The sequence below is a fragment of the Pituophis catenifer genome, unplaced genomic scaffold (genome assembly GCF_029215685.1).
Source record: "Pituophis catenifer annectens isolate HBS135680 unplaced genomic scaffold, rPitCat1.0.hap2 SCAF_13, whole genome shotgun sequence".
Taxonomy (NCBI): Eukaryota; Metazoa; Chordata; class Lepidosauria; order Squamata; family Colubridae; genus Pituophis; species Pituophis catenifer.
Genome location: NW_027256893.1, coordinates 20,134,014 through 20,149,452, shown reverse-complemented (window position 1 = coordinate 20,149,452; position 15,439 = coordinate 20,134,014). Strand labels below are relative to the sequence as shown.

Genomic DNA, 15,439 nt, shown 5'->3' with positions numbered 1-15,439 from the left:
GCTCCATTGCCCGTTTCTCCATTGCAATGCAGGCAGGGGTGAAATGCTTCCGGTTCGGTCCAGTTCGCCCGAACCAGTTGTAAAAAGGCTACCGGTTCGCCGAACTGGTAGTAAAAAATGTAAAAAAAAAAAAAAAACAGTTCCAATGATCAGGTGAGCGATGTACGATTGTCGGAACTTTTTTAAAAAAACTTTTTTAGCATTTTTTTACTACCGGTTCTCCGCACAGCTGTGATCGTCGGAGCCTTTTTTTTTAACCTTTTAAAAGCATTTTTTTTACAACCTATTCGGGCGAATAGATTGTAAACAAAATGCTTTTAAAAAGTAAAATAAAAGGCTCTGACGATCACAGCTGTGGCACGCGATCGTCAGAGCCTTGTTTTTTACTTTTAAAAGCATTTTGTTACAACCTATTCAGCCGAATGGGTTGTAAAAAAATGCTTTAAAAAAGTTTTTTAAAAGGTTCCCACGCGCGCCACAGCTGATCACCCCCCCCGCACGCTGTTCTACTTACCTGCCCAAGCCTCCTTTTGGTGCGCACTGCACGTGTGCATGCAGCTTGCATTTGGTGCGCACTGCATAAGAGCATGCACAGCGTGCATTTGGCGCCCACTGTGCATCCACGGCCAACGAACTGGTAGTAAACCGGTTGAGATTTCACCACTGAGCGCAGGGCCCAGGATCCACTTTGATAGCAGGGTGGGGGTGGAATTTAACAACCAGTTCGACTGAACTGGTGCGAACCGGCTGAATCCCACCACAGGTTCAAGCACGGAGAATGCAAGGGAGTCCTTCACTTACAGCCATTCGTTGAGAAGTTACAACAGCAGTGGAAAAATCTTGCTGGCTGCCTCAGGCAAATTAAAAACTATCCACGTGTAGCCAATGACTGTTATATAGGTAGTCCCCAAGTTACAACAGATCGTTTAGTGACTGTTCCAAGGTCCAACGGCACTGAAAAAAAGTCACTCATGATCGTTTTTCACACTTACAACCGTTGCAGCATCCCTGCGATCATGTGATCAAAATTCGGGCGCTTGGAACTGGTTCCTATTTATGATAGCTCATAAATACCCCAGGATGTCTCGCTTAGCAATGTTGGGCTCCTTTGTGGTCATAAGTGGAGGGGCACCTGTACTGCCAAACTATGCGACACCGTGATTTTTAAAAGGATAGCTTATTAAACCAGGGGTCTCCAACCTTGGCAACTTTAAGACTTGTGGACTTCAGCTCCCAGAATTCTGGGAGTTGAAGTCCACAAGTCTTAAAGTTGCCAAGGTTGGAGACCCCTGTATTAAACGATGGACAAGCTTGTTGTGATACTGCAAAATAATAAATAATTTATACTTGTGGTTCCTGGTTTACCAACCAGAATTCACACAATAGGCCAGTTGTTTTCTCAACCTCGACAACTTGAAGATGTGGGGATTTCAATTCCCACAACTGACCCACCTTTGCAATTTGGTCAAATTTTCCAAAGAGTTCATTCAGCATCACCACTAGCTCTTTCGGAGAACAGTCACTGGCCAAGCGAGTGAATCCTACGATGTCTGCATACAGGATGCTAAAGAAAGGAGAGAAAAAATATTATGGTCTGGGATTGCTCTACGCCGAGTCCGACTTGAAGAAGCTGTGATCCCTCAAGAAAATCTCAAGAACTTGATGGCCTCTTTAAGATACTGACCCCAGAGAGAAATGCGGGTCTCGGAAATCCAAAAATTTACCTGACGTTCTGGTGCCGTTTCACATACAGGCTGTGGAAATTATTATCATGCTTTTTCATATCGTTGGTTTCTTTTAGACGCTCAATGATGGCAAGTTTCATTCCCATGGATATGTGAGCTGGCAGGATTGACAGAAGCAAGCTTTCCTTGGAGAAAAGAAGGAAGGTTTGAACTGTTCAAAGCAAGAAGGGATCTCACCAAAGGAGGAGGAAGAAAAGACAGTTGCAAGAGCAACCTAAAACATCTAATAAACCTAACCTAATAAGAGCAAAGCTCCCTCCTTCATTAAGCTCATTAATTAGACCGTGCAGAGTTCCTTCATTCACTTAGTGCTTCCGTCATATGTTAGAAATTCAACTTGAACGCTTTGTAAATCTGTGCAAAAACACACATTTGTTTGCAAATGCTCCGCTTCTAATCATGTTTTCCAGAGAGGTTCCTGGGCTATTCAGGAATTATTCTAGAATAATATTGACAAATATTTCTGAGTTTTCATTTTAATGGCTGCCAAGAATGGCTCCTGGAACAAAGGAGAATCTTTGTAGCTCAGGGCTGAACTGCGGGCTCCTTGGTGCTCACTGAGCTTGGTTATTTTCTTGTGGATGTTTCCTTAGGTAATATCATCAGTGCTAGAAGGGAATTGGGGTTTGTGGGGAGGAGGAGGAGGAGGACTGTGAGGTCCTTGGTTCTCTCTGAGTTTGTTTTCTTGCAGGCATTTCATGACCTAACTAGGTAATATCATCAGTGCTAGAAGGGAGTGGTGTGTGTGGAATGGAGGAGGAGGAGAAGGAGGAAGGAGAGGAGGAAGAAGAGGAGGAGGAGGAAGGAGAGGAGGAGGAGGAAAGTGAGAAGGAGGAGGACTGTGAGGTCCTTGGTCCTCTCTGAGTTTGTTTTCTTGCAGGCATTTCATGACCTAACTAAGTAATATCATCAGTGCTACAGGGAACTATTCACTATTGATGATGTTATCCATTTTGGGTAATGAAACAACTGCAAGAAAACAACCAAACTCCGAGAGCACCAAGTGAACCTGGAACGAGTGATGTGCTGCACTAAATAATTATCTGCACGTTAATAATTGCATCTTAATAATTAACCATGCAAGGAAAAAAACATGTTTTATTTTATGGTTTGATATCCCACTTACCTGTTGCCTTTTTTCAATTTTCAATTTCATTTGGACTTGGATGCATTTTAAGGTGTAGCGATACAGATCCCAGGAGGCGTCTTGCATCTGATGCTTGTGATACGCCCCCAGCAAATTGCCACAAAGGAAAATGAAAGCATTCGCCACAAGCTGAGTAAATGAAAGAGACCCATACAGTTACGATCTGCTCCTTTTGCAGCAGGCGACGCTCGCAAGATTCTTCCTAACCACATCTTACTGAACAAGCCATAATGGCCCATCTGCACAGAATGCTGGGCTAAAAGCAAGCTGCACCATAAATAATAATAATAATTGAACGCAGCTCAACAAAGAGTCCTTTCTTGTTCCAATTTTGCAGTAGGAAAGCTTATTTGTCCTTCCCCAAGACATTTTTCCAGAGAAAGCCTCCTACCATCTCTTCTTCAATTGCTTTTATAACCAATTATCCACAAATGCTTCATTCATTTATTAAACTCATCCAGTGGTGAAATGTAAAATTCGTTATTACCGGTTCTGTGGGCGTGGCTTGGTGTGCGTGTGGGAGGGTAATGTGACTGGGTGGGCGTGGCCAACTTTGTTTTTTTTTTTACTTTTTTAAAGCATTTTTTTACAATCTATTCGAATGGGTTGTAAAAAAATGCTTTTAAGAGGTTAAAAAAAGGCTCTGACGATCACAGCTGTGGCGCGCGATCGCCAGAGCCTTTTTTTACCTTTTAAAAGTGTTTTTTTACAACCTATTCGCCCAAATAGGTTGCAAAAAAATACTTTTAAAAAGTTTTTAAAAAGGCTCTGATGATGACAGTTGTGGTGCATGATCATCAGAGTCTTTTTTTACCTTTTAAAAGCAGGAAGAAACGACATCCGGGTGGGTGGGTGGGCGGAGCCTCGCACCACCATCGCTACCAGTTCTCCGAACCACCTGCCACAATTACTACCGGATCGCCCGATCCGGTCCGAACCGGGAGCATTTCACCCCTGAACTCATCCCATGCATTTGTTAAACTCATCCCACCAACCACCAAGGTCCGTCAGTAGTCTACAGTGAAAAAAATTCAAATGAAAGTGAAGGCCGAAATACTATAAATAAAGGCAAAAGACAGACAGAGTGTATGTGTAGACCAGTGGTGTCAAACTCAAGGCCTGTGGGCCAAATCTGGCCCATGGCATGCTTCGCCCTGGAAACAGCAAAGGACCGGACTGCGGTGCCTCTTCCAACAAAAACGGAGCTCCATTTCTGACTGCGACAGCCTCCAGCAAAAACGGAGCTCGGGAGGGATGCCCCTGACACGAATGACATCGAGCTGGTCACACCCACCTGGCCCCCGAGGTCAAACACAACCCTGATGCGGCCCTCAATGAAATCAAGTTTGACACCCCTGGTGCAGAGCCTTCAGCACAACCATCTGAAGCCTTGGGCTGTTTCACTATCATTTAGGAAATAAAATACAGCTGCAACTATGTAAGGGAATAATAGTCACACATGGACTAGTAGCTAGCTCATTTTAAGAAGAACGTTCCTTGTTTCGGATGGAAAGATGAAATCAACCTTGAAGCGGTGAGAATCGAACTGCTGGCAGTCGGCAGAGTTTACCTGCAATACTGCATTCTAACAACTGGGCCACCTGGGCTCAGTTCAAGCTGTTTCACTGCCTGTCAGTGTTGGCCATCCTTGAGTAGATTGACCATGTTCAGATTTTGGGAGTCCCTACCAGCCAATGGACTTCAGAAAACTCCTAAAGGTAAAGATTCCCCTTGTACATATGTGCTAGTCGTTCCCGACTCTAGGGGGCGGTGCTCATCTCCGTTTCAAAGCCGAAGAGCCAGCGCTGTCTGAAGACATCTCCGTGGTCATGTGGCCAGCATGACTTAACACTAAAAGCGCACGGAACACTGTTACCTTCCCACCAAAGGTGGTCCCTATTTTTCTACTTGGATTTTTTACCTGCTTTCAAACAGCTAGGTTGGCAGAAGCTGGGACAAGTAACGGGAGCTCACCCCCTTACGCGGCACTAGGGATTCGAACTGCTGAACTGCCGACCTTTCAATCGACAAGCTCAGCATCTTAGACACTGAGCCACCACGTCCCTGAAAACTTTTACCAACTAGTTAATTTGCCAGCACTTAACTAGCCTATTTTAAGTCGAGGAATTCATATATCCCCAGATTAGCTTGCAGTTCCAGGAATTTTAGAGTTGTCACTGTTAGGTTTTGTGTCCTTTCTCTCTGACCTATGGGTTAGTTCATCTTGAAACCGCCTTCAGAAATGTGAAGCTCTCTGCTTTGAACCTGCCCTTCCAGATGATCTGGATTTCATAGAAAGCTTGGAAGAGGTACTCATTTAATTCCTTGCTTTCCTTCTTATTTGACCTCAACTTCTTTTCTAAATCCCTGAATGACTGTACAATAGCCACGAGGTCTTTTTTTTACAAATATATGTGTGTAACTGTACTTTGCTTTAGGAGAAAAAAGAATCACATTCTCCAAACTCTGAAACCTCTCCAAAACTAGATTAACTTCAAGAGGTGTTTGTTGCCAAACCCATGACTGATACGTTGGCTCATTTGTTAATCCAGGTGATTTCACACAGTGATTAAGTTCACACATTGTGCTACACCATTGTGATTTTAGTAAGCCAGAAATTGCTGGTTTCTACAACAGGCTACCTCATAAATCATAGTCAACAAACTTCCGTGTCTGAGGCAACTAAATTTTGGGTTGGTTTCCTACACATAATTTCCCATGCAATGGAATACATATGGTACAAATTAACCACACACCCTTCCTACCACTTCTAAAACAGCCAGACATTCATTAGAGGTGAAAAAAAAAACATAGCAGATTTCAAAATGAAACCTCAGCTTAACCAACTGATATAAGAATTAGCTCTTCACTCTTGCATTAAAAGCAAATATGGCTAGTCTAGAGAAAAGAAGGACTAGGGGTGACATGATAGCAGTTTGCTAATATTTGAGGGGGTTGCCACAAAGAAGAGGGGGTCAAATTATTCTCCAAAGCACATGAAGGCAGAACAAGAAACAATGGATGGAAACTAATCAAGGAGAGAAGCAACCTGGAATTAAGGAGAAACTTCCTAAGAATGAGAGTAATTAACCCGTGGAACAGCTTCCCTTCAGAAGTTTGGGTGCTCCATCACTGGATGCCTTTAAGAAGAGATTGTACACCCACTTGTCTGAAATGGTATAAGGTGTCATGCTTGAGCAGGGGGTTGGAGTAGAAGACCTCCAAGGTCCCTCCCAGCTCTATTCTGATTAAGTTATTCTCCAAAGCACCTGAAAGCAGGACAAGAAGCAATGGATGGAAACTAACTAAGCAGAGAAGCAACCTAGAACTAAAAGAGAAATTTCCTGAAAGTCAGAACAATTAATCAGTGGAACAACTTGCTTCCAGAAGTTGTGACTGCTCCAGCACTGGAAGTTTTAAAGAAGAGATTGGAGAATTATGTCTGAAATGGTATAGAGTCTCCTGCTTGAACATGAGGCTGGACTAGAAGATGTCCCAAGGTTCAGTTCTATTCTATTCTATTCTATTCTATTCTATTCTATTCTATTCTATTCTATTCTATTCTATTCTATTCTATTCTATTCTATTCTATTCTATTCACTTTTTTGCTTCTAGCACACATATAAGTCATTTAGTCATTGTATTTTCTTCTTTTGCCAAACTAGGAAACCAGAGTTATCACATTCAGAATAAGCCATGATTTTAAACTCTCACTGTAAATACCTGCTCTGTTTGAGGAACCAAAGCAAACATACCTGGTTACCACATGTAATTAAAAAAAAAAATAAAGTTTCAGGAGAGACAGTCCAAGATCTCCTGTTAGATCTGCTTCTCTGCAGTCCAAATATTCTATTCCTTTCATTTTGTGTCTTTTATCATGCTGGAATTCCATGCTGCCTACCCTCTAAATATTTTCATTCATACTGAAATTATTGTTTGATTGACTCAGGAAAGGAAATCAGGTTTTGTTTTGCTTTGCTTTTCTGGCTAGGGTTTAAACCAAGCCCATTTTTTGACTGAAAGTAAGTGAGTGCTTCAGAAACGAGAAGATGGCCTGAAAATTCGCCACTCCTCAAAATTCAGCAAATTTGCCAAGAAAGAAGCAAAGTGTTAACAAAAGAGTTGTTTCAATCATGTCCAAAGCATTTATCTGGGGGAAGGGAATACATTACCTCACTCTCCAAAACATGACACACACCTTAGTGGTGTGGATCTTAAATGGTTTTGCTGAGTTGTTTATCGGATTTTTTAAAAACGGATTGTCTAGACAAGCACGGGTTGCCAAACAACTGCAGAAATACTTTGGCGGGTCATAATTTCCACATCTACAACATTGGACTATTTCCCTTTATCCTTCTTCAAGTATGCACTTTTTTCATTTAAAAAAAAAAATCAAATATTCTTTCTGGAATTTAGCACTGCCTTGTGAGAAATATCTGGGAAGAACGCTGTGTTTTTACTCCACCACTCATACATTGTTTTGATGTGAATCAAAGCTCCAGATGAATTTAAGTTCCGTGTTTCCTCTTAAATTTTAAGATGAAGGCTATCATAGAGAAGAAGGGGGTCAAGCTATTCTCCAAAGCATTTGAAGGCAGGACAAGAAGTAATGGATGGAAGATCATTAAAGAGAGTTCCAACCAAGAACTAAATTTCCTGATAGAATAATTAACCAATGGATCGGCTTCCCTCTAGAAGTTGCAGATGCTCCATCACTGGAGGCTTTTTTTTTTTAAAAAAAAATTTTTTTGATTTATATGCCGCCCTTCTCTGGAGACTCAGGGCGGCTTACAATGCACTAAGCAATAGCCTTCATCCTTTTGTATATTTATACAAAGTCAGCTTATTGCCCCCACAACTGGGTCCTCAATTTACCTACCTTAGAAAGGATGGAAGGCTGAGTCAACCTTGAGCCTGGTGAGATTCGAACCTGCAGTAATTGCAGACAGCTGGTCTTAATAACAGGGTGCTTTAGACCACTGTACTACCAAGGCTCCTTGGACAGCCATCTGCCCAGAATTGTATAAGGTCTCCTGCTTGAGCAAGGGTTGGACTAGAAGACTTCCAAGATCCCTCCCAACCTCATTATTCTATGTTCTAAATTAAATCGGCATCCCAACTCAACCAGCAAATGTTTAAACTTTCTACAGGCTGTGCTTAAATCCTAAAATCATGCCTCCATCCCAATGGTAACTAACTTTTTGTGGCCTGACTTGGGTCCATGGTTATTTTATTACTTCAGAACCTCTTCTAAGATGCTTGTGGAAAAAAGGAAGAAAGAAACCCTGCCAGGTTTACCAAAGAAAGAGAGAACATCCAACGACCAATTTGGAACACAACAAAAACCAGAAAATCTACATTTACATGCATATATAGATTCATATATTACATATAGAGAAACAGGGTGGCTCAGTGGCTAAGAAGCTGAGCTTGTTGATCAAAAGGTCGGCAGTTCAGCGGTTCCAATCCCTAGTGCTACGTAATGGGGTGAGCTCCCGTTACTTGTCCTAGCTTCTGCCAACCTAGCAGCTCGAAAGCACGTAAAAAATTCAAGTAGAAAAATAGGGACCACCTTTGGTGGGAAGGGAACAGCGTTTTGAGTGCCTTTGGCATTGAGTCATGCCAGCCACATGACCACGGAGACGTTTTCAGACAAAGCTGGCTCTTCGGCTTTGAAACGGAGATGAGCACTGCCCCCTAGAGTCGGGAACGACTAGCACATATGTGCGAGGGGAACCTTTACCTTTACCTATAGATTCACGCTTTGCGTGCCCACATATATTAAAGTTAAAACAAGTCCGAATATGAAAAGAATTGTCTGAAATTTGAATGAGTAGTCAACAGAATGCATGTCGGACCAACAAGCTAGCTAATTTTAAAGAAGAAAACATTTCTAATCTCAATGCTTACACAATTTAGAATACCCTTTTTAATAGAAGAATTGTTCCATTGCCTTTCCTCCCTCCACTCCACCCACCAGAAAGGAACATTGCTTGAGAAATTATGGGGGAGGAGGAAACCAACTTTTTCTTAATTTACTTCTTAAATCTTTCTGAAACCTCTTCAAGGATTTACACTTCTGCTTTCTCCAACAGGCAGGAAATCATGCCTGGGTTTTGGTTAATGGTGATCAGAGGATCCTCCCACAAATGTTCCAGGAGACATTTGGTTATGGTCCAGAGCTTCAGTTTCCCCAAGATGCCTTACCTGAAGGAGCAAGGTGTGTTGATTCTGTGAGTCTCCGGCTGCTGTAACGCTGAGGACGATAATATGAGAGAGGGCAGAAAGGGAGCTGACTATGACAGCATCTCTCATAGCCAAGGGCAACATGGTGTAGGTCGTGAAGATGATGAACAGAAAAAATGGTACCTGGAAGAAAAACAAGGTGTCATCATTCTGATTAATGAACTCCAAGAAGTCAGGACTCTGATGCTTTGTTCAGGTTCAAGAGATCCTTTAATGAGTACATCATATCGGCACTTAGAAAGGTGAAACTAGCTCTAAATTATTGCCGCACTTAGAGATGGTTTTTATTTATTTATTTATTTATTAATTTTTTATACCGTCCTTCTCCCGAGGGACTCAGGGCGGTGCACAGCCAGCAATAAAACACACATATACATAAAATTTAAAAACAATTTAAAATATATTAAATAATCTGGCCGCCACATGTTAAAAACAGAAACAACCCGTTAAAATTTAGTATTTAGGCCAGCCCAGCTTGTTGGAACAATAACGTCTTGAGGGCACGGCGAAAGGCGCGTAGGTCAGGGATCATCCGTATCTCCGGGGGCAATTCATTCCAGAGGGCAGGTGCCCCCACAGAGAAGGCTCTCCCCTTGGGGGTCACCAGTCGACATTGTTTGACCAACGGCACCCTGAGGAGTCCCTCTCTGTGGGAGCGTATTGGTCGGTGGGAGGCTATCGGTAGCAGAAGGCGATCTCGTAAGTTTAAAAGAATAAGATCTCCCCACCCCACTTTGTCCCTCAGGTCACATGGGCTACTCAGTCCAGGTGTAGGTTCCCACTCAAACTTCAAATGAGGAGCCAGATCGTTTGGGGGCAAAGTGCTGACTCTGTAAACCGCTTAGAGAGGGGCTGTAAAGCACTGTGAAGCGGTATATAAGTCTAAGGGCTATTGCTATTATTTTTCCTGCCCCATTTTGACAATGAATAAGAACAGTATAACTTTATTGTCACTTTGAAGGTACACTAATCGGCATACATTAAAATGAAATTTCATTGCATACAGCTGTCAAAAGGGTCACCACCTCCAATATACGCTACATAACCATGACGGAATAAATAAACAAGAGCCTTGGTAGTACAGGGGTTTAAGGCACCCTGTTATTAAGCTGGTTATTAAGACCAGCTGCCTGCAATTACTGCAGGGTTCGAATCTCGCCAAGGCTCAAGGTTGACTCAGCCTTCCATCCTTTCTAAGGTAGGTGAAATGAGGACCCAGTTTGTGGGGGCAATAAGCTGACTTTGTATAAAATATACAAAAAAGATGAAGGCTATTGCTGAGCACATTGTAAGCCGCCCTGAGTCTTCGGAGAAGGGCGGCATATAAATCAAATTAAAAAATAAATAAATAAATAAATAAATAAATAAATAAATAAATAAATAAATAAATGCAAAATTGTGCCTATGCCCACATATCTTATATGACACAGAGAAACAACACAGTCTAGTTAGGATGTATCCTGGTACAATGCTATCAAGATGTACTGATAAGGGTCATGAAAGGGATGTTCAGGGAGGGGGCCGTGCACAGGCAGTCTCTTTCGGGAGCAAGGATGACATCATCATTAGGGGACAGAAATACCTGTTCCCATCCAGCCGGTGTAGGATTGTCGAAAATGGACACGTATCCGATAGCCAGCAGGCTGATCCAGATGACGGCCGCAAAGAGCTTCAGCTGGCACCAAAAGTAATATTCGACGTAAACTAAAACATACATGATGATGAAGATGATGAGAGCAACGCTCACAGTGATAACGAAGGCCAGGTGTTGGCCGGCGTTTTTCTGTAAGCAAAACAAAGTTCGTTTCGAGTTAGGTTTTGTGTTAAGTTAGCGCGTATTCCTCGTTTTAATTCCATGATGCGATTTTGCTGCAGACTGTACATTTTAAAATAATTTTAAATTACTAATTCAGTTCAATTAACTAATTCACCAACTCAGAAGCCAGTTCCTAATGGCAGATAAGAAACTTAGTTTAGACCAGTCAGATTTATGGGACCTTTGAGACCAGCAATTGCTCTCTATATCCCTTAGAGAGGTCTTTCCCACCATCTGCCCTTAGATCCTTTTAATTGGAGTTACGGAAAAGATCATAACATTTTGCCTTTCGGAATTCCGGGAATAGGAATTCTCAGGGGGATCTGGTGGATATCTAGAAAAAATATTCTGGAAAAAGAAATAGTTTGTATTTTTTAAATCTGGCACATGCCTTATCTATGGTCCTCGACTTTTAGAGACAGAGTAGAGAAATACAAGTACCGTATTTTTCAGAGTATAAGTTGCACCTTAGTTTTTGGGGAGGAAAATGAGAAAAAATGATTGGTGGGTGGATTGGCCTCCTGGAATACCCCCAATCAGCTGTTCCCAGAGGTGAATTTTAGCAACAGGTTCGTTGGTTGTGAGCTCTGTGCCTTGCTTTTTTTTCTGCCTCTGAAACTTCTGAAATTCTGTTTCAGAAAAAAAACTTTTTTTTCTGCCTCTGAAAGCCACTGAAACAGAGCTCCAGAAAAAAAGCCTCTGAAACTTCCTTTCAGAGACTTTTTTTCTGAAGTTCTGTTTGGAGGCTTTTTTTCTGAAGCTTCATTTCTGAGGCTTTTTTTTTCCTGAAGCTCTGTTTCTGAGGCTTTTTTTTCTGAAGCTCTGTTTGGAGGCTTTTTTTCTGAAGCTCTGTTTGGAGGCTTTTTTTCTGAAGCTTCGTTTCTGAGGCTTTTTTCAGCCTCTGAAACCTCCATTTGAGAGGCTGGGCGGGGCTACATTCGGAGTATAAGACGCACCCAGATTTTCACCCTCTTTTTTGGGGGAAAAAGGTGCGTCTTATACTCCAAAAAGTACAGTAATCAGAATAACAGAGTTGGAAGGAAACCTGGAGGTTTTCTGGTCCAACCTCTTACTCAAGCATGAAACCCTACTCCATTTCAGACACACGGCTGTTATCAGAGAAAGTGTTAAACAGATGGTCTTCTCACATTTAGTTCTTCCTTCTGATATCTGATATCTTAGAAACTTTTAATAGTTTGTTCTTATAAGTCTAGCTCTTTATGCATGTAATCAATTGCATTCAACCTCAACAACAAGGTCAACATAACTGTAGAATTTCACGAAATGATCACATTAGATCTACACACTTGCTGGAAGCAATCATAATCTGACATTCCTATTACATTTAAAATCAAAGTTCTAGGATTCCTTTTAAGTTACGGAGAACCTGGAGAAGCATTTAACAGGTTTAACAGATTCTAGATTCATTTTGATTTCTCCAGAAATATAAGCTGCTGTGAATATGTACAGGTAGGAATTGTAGGAGAAAGCTTCCAAAACATTCTTTGAACTGGATGGGGGGGGGTTCTTTAAAGCTTAGGTTAAAATGTGTTTACATTTCTCTCAACGCAACATCCTTATTCGCAGTTTTTCTCAATAATATTACACGTTTCTTCAAATTCTCTCCAACAGATTTCGTATCTTTTTAAAATCAACTTTTCCCTAACTTGCTGGCAAGGACCCGTTTGGAAAAATGCAAAGCACTGTGCATTTAAAAAACGATGGATGAATTTGCATTAATACCCGGGTTTATACACATCTGAAATTAAGAGCGTCCGGTCTTATTCAGAATAGCAAAACTAAGAAGAGCAGCACGCATACTCACATCATAAGAGACGAGCACTACGATAAGTGTTGAGCAATAGGCAACCACAATGAAGAGCAGGAAGAAGAGCAGTGGGTGTTGCTGGCTTGCATACAGATACTTCTCGTATAAGGGATCCGTCAACTTGCAACCTTCGCTTTTGTTAAAAAAGTATTTGCCTTTTGCTGGCATTTTAATTCCAGGCAGTTTCTCAACGTCTCTCTTCACACCGAAAAGCAAAAGAGAGTGGAACGGTGGTTTTGTTTCCCCCCGAGGAGCAAGGATGGGACTCCTCACATTCAAATTGTTATCATCAGATCACTCTCCGTTGGCCACAGTCGGGGAAGGGGGGGAAAAAAAACATCAAGTTCTGAATTAGCATCTCTTCTTATAAGGATGAAGCCCTTCGGATCGCAGCATCAGTCGGAAAAGATGGCCCCACCTCCTCCTTCGCCTTCTCGGCTCGCTCCAAAGCCATGTGCTGCTACCCACCGAGAGGTCTCCGCATGGCTTTTTTTTAGACGCGGCTCTCATTTGTGCCACTGAAAAGCCAGCTCTTGCGATTTTGCCATCTTCGTTGAAAGCCTCTTTCACACGCAAGCCTATCAGCAATTCGACCAGGATGAGTCTGGGATGCAAGCTGCAAAGGAAAAAGAGAGAGAGAGAGAGCTTTTAAATAAATAAATAAGCCAGTCCGGCTTTGCTTAAAAGAGAAGCACATGTTCTTTGGCAGAGAGGTAATTGTTCAATACTACCAGGGAAAAAAACAAAGAAAGAAACAATCCAGCTTTTTCCAAGATTTTATTCGTTTGATTGATTTCTATCTTAACTTTATTTATAAATAACTTAAGGCAGAAAACATACCTAACACTCCTTTCTCTTCCTTCCCCACAACAACAACAATCTTGGGAGGTGGGTTGGGCTGAGAGAGAGTGATTGGCCCCAAGTCACCCAGCTGACTTTCATGGCTAAGGCAGAACTAGAACTCCTAGTCTCCCGGTGATTGGCCCAAAGTCATCCAGCTGACTTTCATGGCTAAGGCAGAACTAGAACTCCCGGCCTCCCAGTGATTGGCCCAAAGTCACCCAGCTGACTTTCATGGCTAAGGCAGAACTAGAACTCCCAGTCTCCCAGTGATTGGCCCAAAGTCACCCAGCTGACTTTCACAGTGAAGGCAGAACTAGAACTCCCAGTCTCCTTGTGATTGGCCCAAAGTCACCCAGCTGACTTTCATGGCTAAGGCAGAACTAGAACTCCTGGCCTTCCAGTGATTGGCCCAAAGTCACCCAGCTGAATTTCATGGCTAAGGCAGAACTAGAACTCCCAGTTTCCCGGTGATTGGCCCGAAGTCACTTATCTGTTTTTCATGCCTAAGGAGGGATAGAACTCACCATCTCCTACTTTGTAGATGACATTTATTATTTAAATTTATAAACCTCCCAACTCAAAACTGATGCTAAATAAATCGTAAGAATGTATAGAAACAGTATTACATTTATTTGATATTTTCAATTTTTTTTTGTAAAAAAAAATAACCCATTTGTTAATAATACAACATCCCATACAGGGAGTAACCTAAATTAGTGAAACCTCCTGACATTTGATTAAAAGCAAAATCTTTCCAACCTTCAGCATGAAAAGCCTCGATCGTCATACAATATCTCATTGTAGTTACGAACAGCTCACCGTCAGCAACAAATTGAGGAGATGAAAGGCAAAAAGCCTTCTTCAATTTCTCCCTGGAGGCTCCAGCATATTACCATAGGGATGAAGAATCCACAGGGATAAAGAATAGCATAGGGGAAAAGGGACATGGTGGCTCAGTGGCTAAGACGCTGAGCTTGTCGATCGAAAGGTCAGCAGTTCAGCGGTTTGAATCCCTAGCGCTGCGTAACTGGGTGAGCTCCCGTGACTTGTCCCAGCTTCTGCCAACCTAGCAGTTCGAAAGCACGTGAAAAAATGCAAGTAGAAAAATAGGGACCACCTTTGGTGGGAAGGGAATAGCGTTCCGTGCGCCTTTGACGTTGAGTCATGCCGGCCACATGACCACGGAGACGTCTTCGGACAGCGCTGGCTCTTCACCTTTGAAATGGAGATGAGCACTGCCCCCTAGAGACAGGAATGACTAGCACATATGTGCAAGGGGAACCTTTACCTTTACCTTTTAAAGAATCCATGGATAGGTCTTAGACATCATATAAACTGTGTTAAATCATAAGGTTGGATAAACCTTGGATTTTTTTTTAAATCCAACCCCCTGCCCAAGGCAGGAGACCTTATATCATCCCAGACAAAAGGTTGTCCAATCATTTCTTGAAAACTTCCATCGATGGGACACCCACAACTCTGGGACCTAAGATGTCTCAAAGATTAATCATATGTCCCTGTCAGGAAATTTCTCCTTTCTTCCAGATTGGATGATAAGCTTCCACCCATTGCTTCTTGTCTTACCCTCAGGGGTTTTGGAGAATGTGACAGCCCTCAAGTACTGAAGATGTAGGAGATGACCAGGCTGAGCCTGAGGGAGGGGTCAAACGGGTCATCAGTCATGAGTCCTTTCACACCCACAAAAGATCTCAGTCCAGCCCACCTTGAATTCCTTCTACTCTTATCTCCTGCTAATTTCCCTTGGCCGCTATTCTTGTAGAGAGCTTAAGCTTACAATAAATCTTGATAGCTAT

At 42.2% G+C, this 15,439-nt stretch overlaps 1 protein-coding gene across 1 annotated transcript in view; it reads right to left on the bottom strand.

Annotated features, from left to right (window-relative positions):
* The window catches only part of ADCY7 (adenylate cyclase 7), a 47,451-nt gene extending 34,496 nt beyond the window's left edge, over nt 1–12,955 (bottom strand). The window contains exons 1-6 of the mRNA XM_070952657.1: nt 12,780–12,955; nt 10,721–10,921; nt 9,100–9,261; nt 2,872–3,021; nt 1,725–1,870; nt 1,453–1,564 (exon numbers count right to left, since the gene is read on the bottom strand). Of these exons, the coding sequence (XP_070808758.1) occupies nt 1,453–1,564; nt 1,725–1,870; nt 2,872–3,021; nt 9,100–9,261; nt 10,721–10,921; nt 12,780–12,950 (942 nt within the window). The 5' untranslated portion in view covers nt 12,951–12,955. The remainder of the gene's footprint in view (nt 1–1,452; nt 1,565–1,724; nt 1,871–2,871; nt 3,022–9,099; nt 9,262–10,720; nt 10,922–12,779) is intronic.
* Between the last annotated feature and the right edge of the window lie 2,484 nt (nt 12,956–15,439).